Source organism: Lontra canadensis, unplaced genomic scaffold, assembly GCF_010015895.1.
Source record: "Lontra canadensis isolate GAN:19392208 unplaced genomic scaffold, GSC_riverotter_1.0 scaffold72, whole genome shotgun sequence".
NCBI lineage: Eukaryota > Metazoa > Chordata > Mammalia > Carnivora > Mustelidae > Lontra > Lontra canadensis.
In genome coordinates, this window is record NW_022631066.1 from 7,819,105 (window position 1) to 7,840,112 (window position 21,008).

General features: G+C 38.3%; 1 protein-coding gene across 1 annotated transcript in view; it reads left to right on the plus strand.

Moving 5' to 3' along the window:
• The window catches only part of CUBN (cubilin), a 256,824-nt gene that overhangs the window by 137,217 nt on the left and 98,599 nt on the right, over positions 1–21,008 (plus strand). The window contains exons 32-38 of the mRNA XM_032880903.1: positions 3,566–3,725; positions 5,485–5,598; positions 7,260–7,370; positions 8,738–8,866; positions 9,887–10,019; positions 19,573–19,778; positions 20,700–20,884. Of these exons, the coding sequence (XP_032736794.1) occupies positions 3,566–3,725; positions 5,485–5,598; positions 7,260–7,370; positions 8,738–8,866; positions 9,887–10,019; positions 19,573–19,778; positions 20,700–20,884 (1,038 nt within the window). The remainder of the gene's footprint in view (positions 1–3,565; positions 3,726–5,484; positions 5,599–7,259; positions 7,371–8,737; positions 8,867–9,886; positions 10,020–19,572; positions 19,779–20,699; positions 20,885–21,008) is intronic.

Below are 21,008 nucleotides of genomic sequence, written 5' to 3' on the forward strand. Positions count from 1 at the left end.
TCTCCTATTTTCATGTGATAAATATGTTTGGGTTTGTTTTTTTTTTAAGATTTATTTATTAATTTATTTTCAAGAGAGGAAGGGGGCCGGAGCAGAGGGAGAGACTATTCAAGCAGACTCCCCACTGAGCCCAGAGCCCAACGCATTTCTTATAATGACCCTGAGATCAAGACTGAGCCAAAATCAACAGTTGGTCACTTAACTGACTATGCCACTCGGGTGCCCCAAGTTTAGGTGTTTTGAATGTGTGTGTTGGTAATCTGGAATTTTGACAAAACTCTGGATACTTTGCAAAGACACTGATTAACTTCTCATAGGAATTACCACTTAACCAGATATGCCTTTGTTTTTAGAGCCCCTGTGATTATAACTTTTGGGGGTGGTGATCACTTTTTCTTTTGTGGATTCAGCTTCAAAATTTTACTACTGTCATATAGAAGAGAGTTAAGAGAAATGTACAGTTTGGGGGGGTTTGTTTTTGTATATTTCTCTGACTTTTACCACTGGAGCAACAGATCAGAAAGCCAATTTTTAGGCCTAGAAAACTTTTAGCAGTAGACTTCAGTAAGAATTACATATCTATAAATTATGTGACTGTGTTATCTATGTAGCCAGTAGTAATGTAATTTTCTAGTTCTGCCTTGGGAACTAAATGGAAGTAATTGCATATTGATAATTTTCATGACTTCAGAATTTTAAATAAATGGGAGCAAGGTTTCTCATATTTTTTCCCTTGTAGTTTTTTCTTATAATTTTGTTAATTAAAACTTAAATTTATTTGATATTACAAATGTTAGGAACAGTCTCAAATAAAAGAATTGCTATTCTAAACTGTCTAAAAACTCAATTCTTTCTTGGAAAATCTGAGGTCTTGTACATTCATTAAGTGATAATTGGTATATCTAACTGAATAACTATCACAAGCATTTTAAAGAGAAGTGACACTAATATAACATAGAATTTGGGTAGAGAAGAAACAAGTTCCTGACTCTATTCCTCACTATCTGTATGATCTTGGATGAGTGACTAACTTATATTGGATGAGACAACACTTTAATAGCTAGCAAACTTGTTAAGTCTCACTTTCTTCATTAAAAAAAAAAAAATCATATGGTGTTGAGAATGAGGTTAGGATGTTTGTGATGATGCTTATAAAATTACAACATGCTAATCAAATGTAGGATGTCACTGGTATATAATTTTGATTGAGGGACATTTGGAAACCTTCTGCCTCACATTTGTTTCCTGAAAAGTAATGCCCCAGGCATATGGAGTACAGCCAAAGCCCTTTGATTCCAGGGCTGGGGTTGGGGTAGGGGGAAGCTGGGGAAACATGGAGACCCCCCTGGAAGATGGACCCGTTTGAAGAATCCCGAAGGAAGTGTCTCATTCATATGACCCTCTGAACCTTCTAGCCTTGCATTTCTCCCTGACTGTTTGGCCTTAAGAGGACTGCGGCCATTTATGATCTCCCATCCAAGTACTAACCAGGCCTGACTCTGCTTAGCTTCCGAGATCAGACGAGATCGGGCGTGTTCAGGGTGGTATAGCCGTAGACGGATTGCAGCCATTTAGAAAAGGAAGGAACAATACCTACTTACTCACTAGGCCTCTGAATTTGGGGAGTAAAGGAGACTAGAAGAGCCTTGCTTTTGTGAGCATATAGACGTTTAAAAATCCTCAGGGTGTGTGTCGTTTCTGTTGGTGGTGCTTTTTTGGTGGCGGAGTCTATAAACCTCAGAGAACCCCAGTGTTCCACTCAAGTATAAGACATGCTATACTCAACAAACAAATCACCACGAGAGACGCAAATAGATTTATTCAGGTTGTCCTGACCAATGGTCAGTCCGTATATTCTCCAGCCTCCTAAGGCATGCTAGAAGGTATTCTTTATTTAAAGTTTGAACGTTAAATAAAACAGAGAAAAAGAAAAAAAGAGAGAAGTGATGTTTCAGAACCATATTTATTTAGAATTCATTATTGTAACAGTTTTAAACCCTCAGTAGACAGTGAAACATCTTACTGATGTTTGGTTCATGTTCTTACATGAACTACACTGAGCATTGCCTTCCGATCATACTTATGTGCTAAAGAGAACACTGATTATAATCATCACTAGATATTTTAAAGTAATTTGTGTGAAACATCCTCATATCAAATCCCTGAACGAAACTTCTATTTATTCCCAAGACTTTCTTATGAAATATAGATGACAATTTATCTCGAATGAAACAACCACGTCCTAACTTCGTATTTTAATTCCACTCTGGTGGTTACCAGCTGATCCATCTACCTGCTTAACTGATACCTTGCAGTAGACAATATGAAAGTTTCAGTTCTGGACTTTAGAATCTAGCTGTCTGGTTCAACATGACCTGCTCCCTCTTAAGAATTGTGTACGTCGGCCACACAATTTGCTCTTTATGTAGCAGTTGTCTTCATGTTACAAATGGAAGGGATTTGGGGAGGAGAAAATGGGATCGTGTCTATGAAGGGCTGAACCAGTTTCTGGCAGATAGTAAGCCATTAATGAATGAATGGTTGACATTATTGTTATCATCCAAAGAAAAGGAATTCACTCCCCCTATTTACACATAAGAGTGTCAGAAACTTCACAGCACACAAACCGAGCTCTGAGGACATCAGCAAGCTTCAATTTCACAAACCAGTGCAGTGATTTGGGTACCTGTAATGTCAACTCTATTCCATTAACACCTGTGAAGGGTCAGCTAAGTCCCAACGTAGCACTGGGAGGACATAGAGCTGAATACTTTTTTTTATTATTATTATTATTTAGATAATTTTCTAAGTTAGGCTTGCATCATTGTATCATTTGAAAGAATTCTGTCATTCCTCTTCCCTCTTGACCACTACTCTATGGAAAGCAAAAAGTTCCAGCAAATGTTGGGTTACTGAAAACAAACAGTTACTCCCCCTTATTTCTCATCTATGTGTTCCTATATTCATTCTTGCATCAAACATTTCATGTTGTGGGCACGGCCCTTGATGGGAGTCAGTGGGGTCAGGGGAAGAAGGAGGGCTGGGAAAGTGATGGCATTTATAAAAATATCCAGAGGTGGGGCCCGTTGGGTGGCTCAGTCAGTTAAACATCCAGCTCTTGGCTTTGGCTCAGGTGGTGATCTCAGGATCCTGAGATGGAGCCCCTAAGCTGGGCTCTCTGCTCTGTGGGGAGCCTGCTTGAAGATTCTCTCCCTCTACTCCCCCTCCCTGCTCATTCACATGTACATCCTCTCTCTCTCTCTCTCTCTCTCTCTCAAAACATAAATAAATAAAATCTTAAGTAAATAAATAAATAAATGAACATATGCAGGGATGTAATGGTGACTCCAACTCAGGAACTTCCACTGGAATCCATATAGGTTCCCTGGACATGACCAATGACTCAGGTACTCTCCTGGTCCATGAGGAGACAATGCATGAAGATCCAGTGCGTGTGTTGTTTTCCCCTAGCTCACCCACGTATAGATAGCCCGTGGAATATGGGTCTCAGAGATACAAATCTGAAGTTCTGAATCACTATTTTCCCTGTTGTCTTTCTTTGTAGGCCTATGATGGTTTAAGCGCCAGGACTACCTGCCTTGCCCGTGTGTGCGGAAGACAGCGGCTGGCTAACCCCATCACCTCTTCAGGAAACAGCCTCTTTCTGCGATTTCAGTCTGGCCCTTCCAGACGGAGCAGGGGCTTCCGAGCCCACTTCAGGCAAGGCAAGTGCCGTGTGTATCTGTGTGTCTCCTTGAGGCCTCGGCCATCCGCTCTGGGGTTTCCTTTGGGTGCCACAGTGAAAGGAGGCCAGGCCTCAGAAACTGGTCCCAGCTTTCTACTTGACAAGTGATCATTTAGATAGAACAAAGGAACTATCATTTGTAATTATTCCAACTGTTCATTCTTTATATTTACTCTTGTCTAACAGATGATGCTAACCTCCTTTGTGTCTGTGTATCTCTCAAGCAAGCTTTCAGAATAATACTTCAAAGTATTTTAATACTAGAGCCGCTGTAAATCAAGTGTCCAGATTCATTCAGGAGCAGATAAACTATGCCGCGTTTATCCAACATTTTATGCTGGGAGGAGATACTCCATCGTAAAGAGCAAGGCTTGCTTGTAATGTGGAGTCAGATTCTATCCCTTGAGGTTGAGGTGCCCTCATTTCTGAACCCTGCCCTTGTCCACCTGAGGAATCAGTGTTGTTTTCCATTGGGTTCATTCTTAAATCACTGCCTCTCATCTCATCCTTTTCACCGATCCACCTTTTTACCCATCGCCTTTCATCTGGCTGTTCTTGGAGACAGACCCCTCATCCCACTGTCAGAGATGGAACCCAGAGTGGGAGGAGTTGTTAGTCTGCCTCAGTGTGCCTCTTAAGTTTTACTCAGCTGGCCCTTGGCATTTCAAAGAAGTTGGTTCATTTTGTCACTTAGTCTGTTTGGGGCTTGCTTGTATCCTATAACAAAGAGTCCTGCCTAGGGATGGTTTCTGGATCGAGGTATCCCAAAGATTCATTGTAGACTTTGGAGCAAGACTGAATGCATAAATTAATCACTCCCTGAAGCAAACAATAGTTTTGGAACACATTTCCTTTTTTTCATTTAATTAATTACTTATGGTTTGCTTCATAGTAAACAATGTCCCCAGTAGGTCTCTCCGGATTATTATAAAGCTTCCTCCAACTCACCCACCCTTTCCCCATCTTCCTCCGAAGTCAGCTCACAAAAGCCCCACTGTGGTCATGGCCTTGAGTGCTCCATTGATCTGTCCTGCCTCCGCACTGCCTAGGGAACGAGCCCCAGTTCCTTCAGATGTTACCTGAGGGCCCTGGAACCTGCCCCAGTCTTTTTTCCAGCATCACTTCCAATAGCCCTCAAGAACGCCACCCTTCAGCCAAGTCTGTGTAGTTCAGGCCTGACTCTCCTCTGTGTCTTAGCTCAGGTCTCTGGCTCTCTGGACTAGTCTTCCCCAGCCCCAATTCCTCTCTCCTACCGTGTCATCCGTGAGACACCCCTTATTCTCTTCAGCTGGCCAAAAACCCTCCTTGCTGCACTGCCGCAAAGCTTTGTGCTTCTCGGATAACACATAGGCATCCTTATGCAGTCTTGTTCAATTGACTATTTTTTTTCCTTAAAAAAAAAAAAAAAAAGAAGTTGCTCATAAAGAGGTTATCCCTATACCAGTAATTTATGAGTGGGCAGAGTAAGTGAATCAATAATAGGGTTTTGTTGGAATGATTCAGGAAATTCATAGCCATTTAATCTTGTTCTCTGCCACTCCCTACTTCCTGCAATTGAAGAATATTGTTATAAACGTACAGTGTATTTCTACTTTATCGTGGTCCATGTGCGGAGTACTTCCTTGGTGTGCATTTCAGAAATGGGAGAAAACCATTTGTGTGTTTCCTCATCAAATCATTGTTTTGTGCAGTCTGTAGAAATCAAAAGTACCTGACGTGTGTGTTTGTGCATTTCTCAGCCTGTGGAAGCTACATCCTCACCAGCTCCTTTGATACCATATCCTCTCCATTGTTCCCCGGCAAGTATCCAAACAATCAGAACTGCAGCTGGATAATTCAAGCTCAGTCTCCGTGTAAGTAACAAAAATAAAAAAGAAAAGGGATCCGGGATGGATGGTGTCTGTGGGAAAGTCTGTCTCTGACTAATGTTCTTATCTCCTCCGTGGTAACAATTGGTGGCCTTCCTCTTCATTTTACGGAAGTTCCCATTCCTGATGTGCGCGAGAACAAGCATTTCCTAATTGGATCGCAAAGTAATTTTTACTGTCTATTCTTAATCAAAAAAAAGTTAGGGTTCAAGACCTAACAAAGGGGGGGAAAACATCCCCTATGCCCTTGCTGTATTGACAGGCATGAGAAATTGGGGGTAAGCAGAAATAATTGATAAATTATTTTTGACCTCTGTGACTTCAGTGTAGTGGACTCTCGAGACAGTTGTGAAATGGCCAAATGAATACTAAGAACCACAGACTGAAAAATTGATAACTCAGAGTTTGGGAATGCAGCGCCATGAGCATTACTGAACGTCCGTCAAAGTGGAAGCTCATTGTAAAATCTGGTCTCTGGTGTATGCAAGTATAAAAAACAATTCTAGTACGGGCCTAGAAGAAACATTTCATAAGTGCTTACATTATTTTCTTTTAAAAAGTTATAGAATCTTATTTTTTGGTCTGGTAATAACCTGGTAGAAAGTGTTACTGTCCACACTTTCAAGACAGGGAAAATGAGGGGACCCCGAAGGACTCAGAGCAAAATGCCTTGCCCAGAGGGTGACCCTGGGGTCTCATGAATCCTGTTTCAGAGGAGACCTGCCTTTCCTTGAGTTGTTCAGGAAAAATTTATGATTTCAGACATCATGTAGGAAAGGCATTCCTTTGCTCTCTAATTACAGTGACCTTTGTGACAATAAGCAAATCACTTAAGCTAATGAGACCCCATTAGCTCATCTAAAAAATGAAGAATTTGGCTGAAATATTCTCTACCAGTTCTTCTGGGGATGTTAAGAGTTAACAAAAGAATGTCTTATTGACATGCATATGATCTGGGGATTGGTGAAATAATCCTTAGCCTAAGAAAGTTGCGAGAAACTAAGCCTTCAATAAAGAAGTCCCCCACCTTGAGCTGAGCAGTTTTGCATGTAAGGATAATTTCTAATGAGTTGTAAAGCATTGAGATGAAAGATCTCACTGGTTCAAAGACATTAATAGGGAAAGATCCTATTCGGAAGATTAGGGATCCTGGAAGAATAGCAAAAGAAAAATGCACCCAGGCACTTACCATTCTGCAAGGAATTCAAAGCTTTCTTTATAAATGACTCCAAACCTCTAGGGCCCCTGGCTTTGGCCTTCAAGTGAAATGAAGAGATCCAGGCACTGCATGCCTGGGAGTTAGGAGGGCCTCATTTGCAAGTCAGCAAACGAATCTATTGAGAAAAATGCTTCCTAGAGGAACCCAGCAATGACTGATTTTAGAAAAGGTATTAAGACCACCTATTCCAACAAGACACTCCCCGTGGGTCTCCGTGGAAGCAACATCCCCAAGGACCCTCTTATTTACCACTATCAGCTTTTCAAACTCTACAGGCATTTTCAAAAAACTTGACTCTTCAGAGGAACCAAAGGCAATGATGCTTCCCTGCCAGAGAACGCGCACCATGAATGATTTGAGGTAAAATCTCTCTTTCTGGATGTTTTGTTTGCCTGTACTTTACTAGTCTCCTCTCCTTTTCCTACAGTCAACCACATTACGCTCTCCTTTGACCACTTTCGACTTGAAAGCAGCACAACGTGTTCACAAGACTTTATAGAAATTTTGGACGGTGATCACGATGACGCACCCCTCCGAGGTATGCGGTGCTCGCTCCTTGGCATCTGTGGCCCTGGCTGGGTTTCATTTGTAGCTGACATGTGCATAGGCTGTCGTTCAAGGTTAGAGTGTGTCCAGTAGATACCCAGGGCCGTATAAACCAAGTAAAAATAATCAGAGGGTAGGAAAGCAGGATTTAATGTGGGGTTCGAGAAACACAGCTTGTCCATCTTCAAGGACATGAATGGTTTATGTATTTGTCTTTTAATTTAAATTAAAAGTTGCAGCTGCTTCAGATAGCAGTGAAACGCCATCCATTCTGGCATTCAGTAGCCTTCTGTGATAAATTTCTTCTACTATATGACCAGTTTTTATATTCAGATTGAGTGTTTCTTCTGGTTTTGTCCTCAGTAGAAGCAATAGAGGACTCAGTGAATGAATGCCTGTGTGAATGAATGAATGGATGGATGGAGCAATAAATAAACAAAACAAAAAATAAAGCAACAAGCCCATGCACTGGAATTCTGATCGTGGGGCATCCCCGTAAAATTAAAGATCACCGCTATCTAGTTTCTGAAATACCTTTAAGTAAAACGCTCTCAGGTTATTTAGACTTCCTCATGAGTGACTCATATCTGAACTTCCTCATACAAGTTTCTTATCCTGCATAAGCTCTGCCAGAGGAGGGACTTTTGTTTTGCTCTTTGTTTTATTCCCAAAGCCCAGAACAGTGCCTGAGACAATAGTGGGCACTTGAATACTTTCTGGTCTATGCACTTCTGGTTGTATGGCTTGACATACTTATCTGTGAGCACTTGACCAAGGATGAGGGTTTATTATTTAACAAACACTTCCTTAGGCACTTAACCTGTGCTGGGTGCTATTCTAAGAACTTTATAAATAGTAACCCCATTAACCCTCATACCCTTATGGTAGAGGTCTCGTTATTATTGATAGTCTCTTTTCTCAATGGGGGAAACTGAGGCACAGAGAACTTAGGTGACTTGTTCCAGGTCCTGCAGCTAGCAAATGGCTGAGCTAGGAGTTGAACCCCTGTATTCTGGCTCCAGCATCCACACTTTTTGGGGGGCACTATAATACTCTGCTTTAAGTAGTAGTGCATTTCTTTGTGCGGAACCTACTGTGCTGGAGACTTTAGCAATAGTTGCCTTCGGAGCCTGGTATCTACATTTTTCTTATCTCCCTCTAATGCTCTTTATCATGGTTATAAATCATCTCTCCTATGCTTGTATTTATAGTGTAATTCTCAGGCATTGTCTTAAACACCCACCCTGATTTAAATTCTCAGAATAGTGATTTCTTCTTCTTGCTTTGTTCTCTCATGGTTATAAGAAATAACAGCCTGTGCCATGTCATGTCCGTTCTCCTTGTCATGATCTCATTTAGGCCGCTACTGTGGCACGTCCATGCCCCATCCCATCACTTCGTTCAGCAGTGCTCTGACGCTGAGGTTTGTCTCTGACTCTACACTGAATTCTGAAGGTTTCCATGCTACATACGCTGCGTCCTCATCAGGTAAGAGCAGGTAGCAGATGATGCTACCAGGTTAAGGGAAACTTGGTAGACATCCTTGGTTTGTCGCTTGGGACTGTTACACCTTCAGAATTGGGAGCTAGTCTCCTGAGATCACCTCCGTGACCAACTTTAGTGTCTTCCAATTTAGATTCACCTACTCGTTGTGAATTCTAGCAGTAGTAAACTGTGCCTCATCTTCCTTTTCCCTTCATCCACTGACAGAGGCTTGGGGTATGTACACACCTTGGCTATTGGTGACTCATGCTGCTAGTAGTTGAGCTCTGAAAACGGGGAGCACTGGTTCAGATGATCATGGAATGACGGGTGGTCTCTTTGATGATGTGTCTGTTAAGGCAGCCCCTGACCAACAGTGTCCATTGACATCTCTTATGAGTGGATAGTTGATACTCTCCCATCTCCCTGGCCTCCCACCTCCCTTGCCTGGACTCAGGCAAGTCTCGGTGCTGTCACCGATGGCAGGATGGATAGTGATGGTGGCATGTAGGCGGGAGGGGAAAGAGGAGCCACCCAGTGCTGGCTCTGCCAGCCAGGGGTGTGCTCTTGGTCCACTGCTGGCTTCCTTGTTATTAACAGCTAAAAGCACAGGACATCTAGAAGATTTGTGTGTGCATTTCAGTGTTCTCTTGAGAGGGAAAAGCTGGAATACTGCCTTCTGCTTGAGGCCAGCACTGAAAATTATCTTGGGGAGAAATACTGAATGGTTGTGGGATTAAAATATGCATTTTATTATGTGGAGTTATAGTTCACGGCGAGAAAAGGCTTTTAGAAGAGAAACTAAAGAGGTTCCTTCTGATCCTGTGGCTTACAGTTTTCAGTCTTCAGAATCTTTTCCTGATGATATATGACAGGGCTTTTTTTTTTTTTTTTCCTTAATTGGAAAAGGAAATAGGATACCCTTGATGCTGCTAACAGCTCCAATTGTGTTCTTTCTCCTTCATCTTACGGTATCTTGCATTTGATCTTTGCTCTGGCACTCACTTTGTCTCTCTTTTCTTCCAGCTTGTGGTGGAACCTTCCACATGGCTGAAGGCATCTTCAACAGCCCTGGCTACCCGGAAGTTTATCCCTCTAATTTGGAATGTGTCTGGAACATTGTCAGTTCTCCTGGCAACCGGCTCCAGCTGTCTTTTATGTAAATCCTTTTTTTTTTTTTTTTAATGGTGTATTGTTTCATTGTGAATGAGTCTGCAGGAAGGAAGCATGGTTACTAATAGAAGGGACAGCTAACAGCATGTGTGTCCAAGCAACTGTTAGAGAACATGGTGGGAACTTTAGGAAGTCTGTTTCCAAATTTCCTCTGTTTAGTCATAGTTTGGGTTATAAATGGCATTAAAATTCTCTTGAGAATGGTTCTAGATCCCTGCCTAACATTATGAGAAAGATATGCCTATGCTACTGGTACATTAATTTGTGGCATTTTTATTTTCAGAGAACAGGAATTGTGTCTTTTTTTTTTTTGAATTATACACATTTAGAGTCTTCCAGAGAAATACTAACATTCTTTCTTCCAGCAAAAATCCCCATCATAATGAAGCCTTCCTTTCCCCGTATACCATATCCCTAACCCCAATCCACCTTACCGTCTGCTCTACTTCCATAACAATGATCTTGGAAGTTTATAGGAGCTTAATGGTTGGTTTGTAAAATCACTGGTCTGTTCCTAATTGAACTGTAAGACTTTTTGAATATGGTCTCTGGATATGGAAGCAATAGTAGAAACCTGACATGTTCAAAGTGGTCTAGAATAAATATTAACAACAATAATGTGTTTTTTGAAAAGTAGGTAGTGAAAAGCACGTGGTAAGTGACATGAGCCTTTCTGATCAATCAGTAGAGAGGTTGCCTGTGACATGCTGTGCTGGTAGGAGACACTTAACAAATATGGAGTGAAATGATTTTGGTATTAAAGTTGCCATTTTAAGATAAAAGTTACTTATTATAGCAAATCACATATTGTTGGGCTTCATTTTGGATTCCAATTCCGTTTTTGAAGGAATAGAATAAATAACTTACAACCACTGAGAGAAGAGGATTATTTTGAGGACACTGGCCTGTTTATTAAAAAAAAAGTCTTGCTCCTTCTCCTAGACATGCCATTCTGTGCATCAAGAAAGGATTTTATTTTTATTTATTTACCTAAGAAAGGATTTTACAAATGAAAGAATAGTCCCATTCGTGGACCACATTCAAACATGTGAAGTTGATTTCTTTCAGTCTATCAATCAGACGGTGCCTCTTCAGGGTACAAGTGGCATTGTGTGAACACAAAGACACCCTCTGAGTGCCTGAGAGGCAAGGAGAGGTTAAGCTGCCACATGGGAAAAGTTTCTGTTTGCCTTTGTCTTTACTAAAAGCTCAAAGTTCTATATGGGAAGAAATCTGTGCATGTAAGTTTTACCTGATATAAATGTCTTCCTTTATCCAACAAATATTTTTACTCACACAGTCAGCACATTGGTGCCTACAGACTGACAATGTGTGCTCGCATAGTCAGCACATGACACTCCCAGGCCAGATGCTTTATATATTTATAAAGATGAATAAAACAGGATTATTGTTCTTATGATAAAGTTCAAAGTCCTTCACGTGGCTTACTGGGCCTCACAATTGCCAAATAACAAGGCTTCTGTCATGGTCTTTTTCCTTTTAGTCTCTACCACATTCACATTGTTGATGAATCTGATGTTCAGTGGGTGACAGGAACGGGAACAGGTACAAGGAATATTTAAGACAGACATCCCATTTCCTGATGAGTTACAGATAAGTTAGTGCCAAGAAGCTGTTTATTTGAAACCTAAAGAGATTCATTCCATCTATAGGAGATGATCATATACATTTAAGGGCTAACATTAGAGTTTAGGATATTGGATGTAAAACATATAGCACAAGGTTGATGCATACCAGATGGTCAGTGAATGGTAAATTATCTCACTCTGCTGTTTCTAAAATATCTTGTGTGGCAGTTCACAGTTAAATCCAATGGGTGATGCTGAGCTCTTTCTAGAAGATAGGAGATAACCACAAAAAGTTAGTTTCGTTCATTTTACTGCTTCATGGACCCTAAATCCTAATTATTATATAGACAAATCTTAACAACTCAGCTTTTTCCTTTCTTGTCCATAAGAAGTTAACTTTGATTATTTTGTGTTACTTGCTTGACTTTTATTTTTAAAATAAATTTTGTAGAAAGCAAGATGTTGCTCTTTATGTAGCGGATAATGAGAAGGGCTTTATGACAAGGTCTGTGAGTTATTTCTGCCCTGGTCTAAACTGTATCCAGATGGGTGCTTGGAAACATTCCCCTGAGTTGTATGAGAAGCATATGGAATACGTCAAGTTCGAAACCACGGGGCTTGGACCGTGGACACTGTGGTGAAATTGAAGAAGGAGAAAAACTGGAAAAATTATGGTTGAATCTGTAACAAAAAGGAGGGGGAGAGAAATAGAATCTAAAAAGGAGTTTTTTGTAAAATAGATATTTAAAGGGATTAACAGAAAATATATTTTATGCTTGCAGAGTGCTTTTCAAAAGTGATTGATCTTGGTTCAAGAATCAAAATGAGATAATGAGAAACAGTGATTGTACTATTTTTGTTCCACATCGTATTTTTACTAACAGATCTCAGCCAAAGTATTTGGAAAGAGGGTAGATTTGCTTATAAAATGTACTGGCCTAAAACAAAGACTTCCAAGAAAACAATAAGCTTTTTTAAAATTTTAATTTGATTCTTGTAAGTATCATCCTACCCTCAATTCTAATAAAATGTCTTTTCTGTGATTTGTCACTGGATTATACCAGTGTGGTACTCAAACAGAAAAGACCTTCACTTAGTAATATTCTGGACCATTGGACCAAACTTAAATGTACATATTGATCATGTGGGATCTTGCTAAACCCTACATTCCGATGTAGTTAGTTGGTGGGTCCCGATTCTTCATTTAAACAAGTTCTGCAGGACCATGTATTATACTTTGAGAAGAAAGTTTAGATTTGATTTCCTGTAAATCACTTGCAGAGGCAAATGATCTCTCTTTCTTCCCTTCCTACTTTCTGAGAACCAGCAAAAACCAAAACAAAGCAATTTTAGCATATTTCACTTTATTGATAATGTTATGGATAATGAAACATCCTGAATTTAAGTGCTAAACGTGGCAGTCATCCTAAAGATGGATTCAGAACAATTGCTTGTCAGAAATGGCTGTTCAGGGACGCCTGAATGGCTCAGTGGGTTCAGCCGCTGCCTTTGGCTCAGGTCATGATCCTTGGGTCCTGGGATCGAGTCCCACATCGGGCTCCTTGTTCAGTGGGGAGTCTGCTTCTCTCTTTGCCTCTCTGCCACTCTGCCTGCTTGTGTACTCTCTCTCTCTCTGACAAATAAATAAATAAAATCTTTAAAAAAAAAAAAAGAAAAGAAATGGTTGTTGACAGAAACTGTCTTATAAAGAGTAAATTGTTAAGGAAGACAATGGGGGTAAGGACAAATGGATAGTCTGCTTAGCTTGACGTGGATTTTTTCCTGATTTCTTCCGCGACTCAGTTTCTGATCATAGCTTGCTGCTAAACCTGTGTCTAAAATATCGATATAGATGATCTATATTGTAGTAACTCAGCTTGATGGAATCATGAGAGCCACAGACTCACTGTCTGGCTAGAGACCTACCAGTGCTAGTATCTGGCCTGAGAAGCAAGGGTGGAGCAAGTCTGACTTGTTTGTTCCAGCACTCTGATTGGCAGTGAATGCTTGGAGGTGTGCCTGATATGTTCATCCCATAAAAGGGCTTGAGGTACCAGAACCTCCAAGTTGGTGGTCTGTCATCCTAATCCGTTAGCTGAGATGGAGCCCCAGGAGAGCACTCTACTTACTATCATGTGAAATCTCGCAAAACACAATGTTGAACATTGACTGAAACATTTTCTGTTCTTGAGACATTTTCCCCCCTCTCTGACAGTTTCTTCTCTATAGTCTTTCTAGGTCATTCTTTCTTCTTTTTATCTTGTCTTGCCTCTTCTCAGCAAAAACTCCCTCCAATTACTTCTGAAAAAAGAATAATTTGTATATACTTTCTCTACATTTTTTTAACCATTACATTACCTTTTTCTTTAAAAATTAATTTTAAATTAATAAAATGTTACAGGGCAGTGAAAGCCCCCCTTACTTGTTCATCACTGAATTAACTTGTATCTTGAATTGTATGTGTATCTCTTCTATACATGTTTTTATAATTTTACTATATATGCTATATTAAATGTATATAATATGTGTAGGAACTATATATCTGTATATCTATATATCTCCATACACACTACATAGTATTGCTTTCTGTAAATGGAGTCATACTTATGGATTGGACAGGAATTACATTGAATTTATACATTCATTTTTTTCCATTTTATTTTATTTCTTTTCAGTTTTCCAAAATTCATTGTTTATGTACCACACCCAGTGCTCCATGTAATACGTGCCCTCCATAATACCCACCACCAGCCTCACCCAACCCCCGCCCCTCTCCCCTCCAAAACCCTCAGGAGAAGTGATGGGGTAAATCAGAAGGGGAGACAAACTATATATTCATTTTTAGAAGGATCTTTATTGGCTCTTCATATTCTTGAATTTGGAATATCTCTGCATTCCCTTTTGTCTTCTTTTATGCCATTTGTTAAACTTTCACATTTTAAAAATATAGGTCTTATAGCTAGACACCTTTTTTTGATTGCTGCTATTGAAAATGGCATCCATTTTAAACTTATAGATATAACCTGGCCACTTTACCAAAAATAACACATTCCTTAAATCATTTTTTCCTCTGATCACTACCTCATTACATAACTGCTTATTTATTATCTATCTTTACTTCTTGAATAGAAGGTCCCAAAAGGGAGGAACATTCTCTATGTTCTTCATTGTCCTACCGCCAACCCCCATGATAGTGTAGGGCAATATGGAAGAGAGTAAAAATTGTGGAGTAAATGTTGACTAAGTTGCAGTTTCTAAGTTTTTATTTGCAGGTAAAAGGAAACCTTATTGATTTTTGTATATCTTATCCAGCAGCCATTGTATTCTCTAGAATGACAAAGATTTTTTTTCCCTTTTCTACTGCTGTATCTTTAGTGCCTAGAAGAGGACCTGACACATTAAAGTGCACAATAAATATTTATCAATGAATGAACCTTCCTGAATATTAATTTACAGCTCTTCTTTTCCAGTCCTTACAAACTTTCCTCTTTTTCTTGTCTTGTTTCCCTGGAAAATGCTTCAGTGTAATGTGGAACCAAGTGATGAGAGCAGCTCCCTGTATTGTTTCTGATTCAAAGGAAATGCTTTAAAATTTTTACTTCCGTCTGCTGTTGGTGTTTGGTAGGCATTTCTCATCCCATTAAGAAAATTTCCTTCTATTACTAATTTTCTAAGAATATCTATGATGAGGGGATGTTAAGTCTTATCAAATGCCTTTTCTGCAGTTGTCATTGATTCTCTCAGTATATTTTGCATCTATCTTTGTTAGGTACGTGTGCATGTGCGTGTGTGTTTTGAATTTTCTTTTTGATCTTCTCTCCTTAAAGCTTTGTTAGTACAACCTGATTAGACTTATATATTTTACAAATTGATGGATCCATTTTGCTTAAATTTTACTTGGGATTTCTCATCTATATTGTTAAGTTAGGTTGAACAGCACTTTTCTTTTTTTGACTTCCCTTTACTGGCTTTGCTCTCAAGATGATACTAACCTCAAGAGGCTGGAGACTCAGACTCACCCTCTTTTTGATTCTTTGTTACTCTTTGCATTAGATTGAGCTTGGGTCATTGGTTCATTAAAGCTTTGGTAGAGTTCCCCTATGAAATCATTGGGGCTCATATTTTGGTTTTATGTTATCTGTGCACAGCTTTAAGTACTGATTTTTGTTTGATTTAATGGAAATTTTTAGGTTTTTCATTTTTTTCTTCAGCTCCTTGTATTATATTTTTATAGAAAACTAAGAGTTCAAATTTGTTAGCATACAGTTTTTAATGGACATGATTAAAATTTAAAATTTGTTAATGAATCTGAAATTAAGTCCTTTTCTTATTAGTTATATTGCTCAGTTAAGCTTTATTTTACTACTGATCAGTTTTATCAGCAGTTTATTCTTTATTGGTCTTGTCAAAGTAATAGATTATGATATTTTTTATCTTTTCTAGTACATTCTACATTTCTATTTCATTAATTTCAGATATTGTCTTGTTGTTTCTTCACTTCCTTTCTGGTTTTTTCTGCTTTGTTTTTCTAACTTTTGGGGTTAGCACCCAGCTCATTTTTCTTAATATTTGTTCTTTTCTAAGCATTTAAAGCTATTAATTTCCCTCTAAATATTGCTTTGACTGCACTTTTACATTTTTAAATATATTTTTAAGGAATTTACTTATTTATTTATGATAGAGAGAGAACCTGAGAGAGCACAAGTAGGGGAGGTGGCAGGCGGCGGGAGGAGCAGTCTCCCTGCTGAACAAGGAGCCCTATGCAGCACTCCATCCCAGGTCCTGGGATCATGATCTGAATTGAAGGCAGACACTTAACTGACCGAGCCAGCCAGGCATATCACTCTATAAAGTGTTTTCACTCTCATTCAGTCCTAAATATATTCTAATTTCCATTATGATTTCTTATTTAACACATGGTTTATATGGAAAGACATTTTGTTTCAGTATTATGACTCCTTTTGTAATCTCTTTGTTATTATATTCTAGTTTTATTCTATAGTGGTCAGAGAACATGGTTTTTGATACTTTTAATATTTTCTGAGACTTAATTTGTGGTCAGCAACATTGGTACATTTTTATACGTGTTAAATGGGAACATGAAAATTTCAGAGTAATTGTAGAAAATTTGTAAATTCAAATTACTTTGTGTTACAGAAAGCTTGTTATTGTTCTGTTTTTGCTATTATTGTAATTCACCATCTTCTGGAAATCACAAAAATCATCTGTTTTATTCCTTAGTATGTTTGAAAAAGTATTCTATAGTGGAATCTCAGAAACTGCTCATTCAAAAGTGACTGATTTATTTTTAACTACCAAATTCTATAGCCCGTTTTTAGTCTCAAACCCGTGTATCATTTGACAGTCATCATCACTCTGTATCACCCTCTTTCATTTTCTCTCTTGGCTTTTATGACATGACATTGAACTTGTTTTTATCCTCTTTTTCACACTTACTCCTGTGTTTACTGTTTTCTCTTCCTCTTAATATACTCAAAATGTAGGTGTTCCCCTAAGCTTCTGCTGTCATCTCTGTTCTCTCATTCTTTCTCTCTATTAATTACCTCCCACATATTCATTTCTAAACCAGTCTAGCCATGCTTTCAACTCTTATAATATACACACAGGTGATTTCCATGTTCAGCCCCAGAGTCTCTTTTGAAATCCAAACTACATATTAGTTCTAACAGATAGCTCCACTTTGGTAATATACCATTATGTTAGATTCAGTATATGTCAAAACAAAAATATATTTTTATGCTCTTTCCAGTTATTATATTGTTATAATATATTGCCATTATATGTTGTTGCAGGATAATTTTCTCAAGCAGATCTGTGGTGATCTAATTTACCACACAAAACTCAAGTTTTTTTTTAATATGGTAAAAAATAGGTAAAATGCTATTTTTTATGTTATGTATCTTTTACCATATAAAAATAGCATTTCACTTATTTTTATGTACAAAATTCAGTAGCATTATATACATTTACAATGCTGTGCAACATCATTACTGTCCTTTTCTTTATTTCTCTTAGGTAATCACCTCAAATAACTTCTGGGCCATTAATTGGATGTGTATTTAATTTCATAAGAAACTACCAAATAACTATTCAAAATGGTCTCATGAGTGTACATTCTCACCAGAAATATATGAGACTTCTAGTTGTTGTGCATGTTTGCCAACATTTGATCTTGTCAGTCTTTTTTATTTTAGCCATTCTGATGGGTATGAAATGATAACTTACGGTGGTATTTAATATACATTGTTCTGATGCATAATGACACAGAGTACTTTGGACATCCTCATTGGCTATTTACTGAACTTCTTTAAAGGGTCTCTTCAAACCTTTTGTCATTATTAACTTGGTTATTTGTTTTTTCATAGTTTATTTATAAGAATTCCTTTTATATTCCAGATACGAGTCTCTTGTTAGATATATGCTTTGTAATTATCTTCTCTTCTCCCCCTGCACAGTCTGAAACTTGCCTCTTCATTTTCTTAGTCATGTCTTTAATGAGGAGAAATTTTAATTTTTGATGAAGTCAAATTTATTAATTTTTTAAATCTTATGGTTAATGCCTTTTGCATTCAATCTAAGAAATATTTGCCTTCCCCAAGGTTGTAAAGATTCTGCTTTCTTCTAAGAGCTTCATGTTTCTAGCTCTTAGGTTTACATCTATCTGTAAGGAATATTAAATTATTTTCTATTTATGGAGAGAGGCAGATGTTGAGGGTTTTTTTTTCCTCCCTAGTGATACTCAGTTACTAAAATACCACCTGTTAGAATGACTTTTCTTTTCCCCATTGAATTATCTTGGCAGTGTGGATTGGGTGGTATTGCCCATATATATATATATATATATTTTTTTTTAAAGATTTTATTTATTTACTTGACACAGAGAGATCACAAGTAGGCAGAGAGGCAGGCAGAGAGAGAGAGGGAAGCAGGCTCCCTGCCGAGCAGAGAGCCCGATGCGGGACTCGATCCCAGGACCCCGAGATCATGACCTGAGCCGAAGGCAGTGGCTTAACCCACTGAGCCACCCAGGCGCCCTGCCCATATATATTTAAATATCCAAGTTTATAAAACATTAAGGTCAAGTACTAAAGTCATTCATTTAGCACCTACATGTTTCAGACTCTATATGTTATTAGTGACAATCATGAAATAGATATTATTTCCTATCTTTCATTCCCTCATGTCATCATAACTACAGAATATAATGCAAGTTGAATAGGCCACATTTTTGGACACTAACCTGTATAATTACAAATCCCATATTTATTCTGCCTTTTCAGAAATTAAGTACAGATACCTTTGATTAGCACTTAAGGTCTGGCAGCATTAGCCCATCATAGTGCCTCAGCTAGGTCTTCTAATGTTTTCCTAAAAATGCTTAATGTTCTAACTATACCAGACCTCTCACAAATTCCTAAATATGCCCCACCTGTCTCCGTGTGTGTGTGTGCGCTTTCATTGACATGCATTTTCTGCTCACCATTTCTGCCTAAATCCAGCTGATGTTTACATTTCCATCTCAAAAAAAAAAAAAAATCTCTCCGTCAAGCTAGTACTGAGCCTCAAAATGAGATGTGATATCTCTGCTTCAAAATCTTATAACACTTTTAAATCTGAGGACACTTAAGATATCATGCCTTATAAGATGTATTTTTTCCTGTATTCAAGAATGCCCAATCTTTCCCCCTAGGAAGAAAACCCCTCAAAGGCAATGTGTTAATTGTCTTTGTAGCTCTTGAATACAAGACATGTCAATTAATTTGGCTGAAAGAAAATTTTTGATTTGGCTCAAAGATATTGTAGTGAAAGTTAAAGAAAGTTTTATAAGGAACAGTTTAACCCAGCAGATGTTTCAGGATAATCCCAAAGTTTATTCTATCAATTTAATCTTCCTAAATGCTTCTTTATTTTTTTTTTCCTCCAAATTAGAACTTTCCAGTTGGAGGATTCTCAGGACTGTAGTAGAGATTTTGTGGAGGTCCGCGAAGGAAATGCCACCGGTCACTTGGTGGGGCGATACTGTGGAAATGTCCTCCCCCTCAATTATTCAACCATTGTTGGGCATATCCTGTGGATCAGATTTGTCTCTGATGGCTCAGGCAGCGGCACAGGCTTCCAAGCCACATTTACTAAAAGTAAGTTGCTTCTTTTTTATTGCTGTCTTCCAGAAAACATCCTGTGAACTGGGAAGGATAACAAATTTCTTAGTAACCCACAAGGTTAAGAATAATCCTGTACTCTATTCTCCTAGATTTATTGTATTTGAAGAATTACTTGATTTTGAAATGTATTTTAAAAACTAAATTATATATGATTGGCCCACTGGGAGCAAGGGAAAGCATTCTCAATGGCTCTAGTATTCTTTTTAAGCTCTAATTTCTACCTAATATTATGTTAAACTTCTTGTATGATACTTTTTAGAACCTTCTAGCATTGTAGGTCAGGTTTAATATATTGATATCAACTGTATTTCCTTTGTTCTCATCAGCTCTATATTCTTTAAATTCAAAGCATTTAGTATTATTTTAGGATAGAAGTAAGTGCTCAGATATAACAACAGGAATTTATTCTAATAGAATAAAATGTTAAATATTTTTATTTTCTAACATGACTTTTCCACAATTAGCTATTCCTCATGTGGTTCCAATATGTCAATTTCCCCTTACCAATTATTTTAAAAAACACATCCCATTCTTTTGTAAAACGAAGTAAAATAGGTAAACAAAAATTAGAGAAGGAGCCTGGTAACACCCCTTCACATGTCCTCAAGTCCCCTGGGGGCTGGGAACCCCTTTTCGCTTGGGAAGTTATCTCCTCTTTTCACACCATGCAACCTTCTTAGGAGATGGAATTCTAGTCACAAAATCACTGTTCTCAAGGAATTAATAGATAGTACAGAAACCAAAAGGGAAGCAATATTTCTTTCAGTGTTCAGAATAGAAATCACAGTCAATTAAAAGTCCATCCTTTTCAATACCCCTTGCCTTTTGTTTCTTTCATTTGATTAAAGAGCTGTTCTAAGTACATCTGATTTACTACTCTGTTTTCCCTCCTAGTATTTGGCAATGATAATATCATGGGAACTCATGGGAAAATTGCCTCTCCCTTATGGCCTGGACGTTACCCCCACAACTCCAATTACCAATGGATAGTAAATGTGAATGCATCTCAAGTTATACATGGTAGAATCTTGGAGATAGACGTTGAAGCAGCACATAGCTGCTATTATGACAAATTAAGGGTGAGTTTCTAAGTACAATCAATGTTTATAAATTTTGATGAATTTCTATTTGTAAAAATAAACCCAAGTTACTGTCTATTCAAGCATTTGTAAATCATATGAAATAGTTTTCCCTAAATCATGA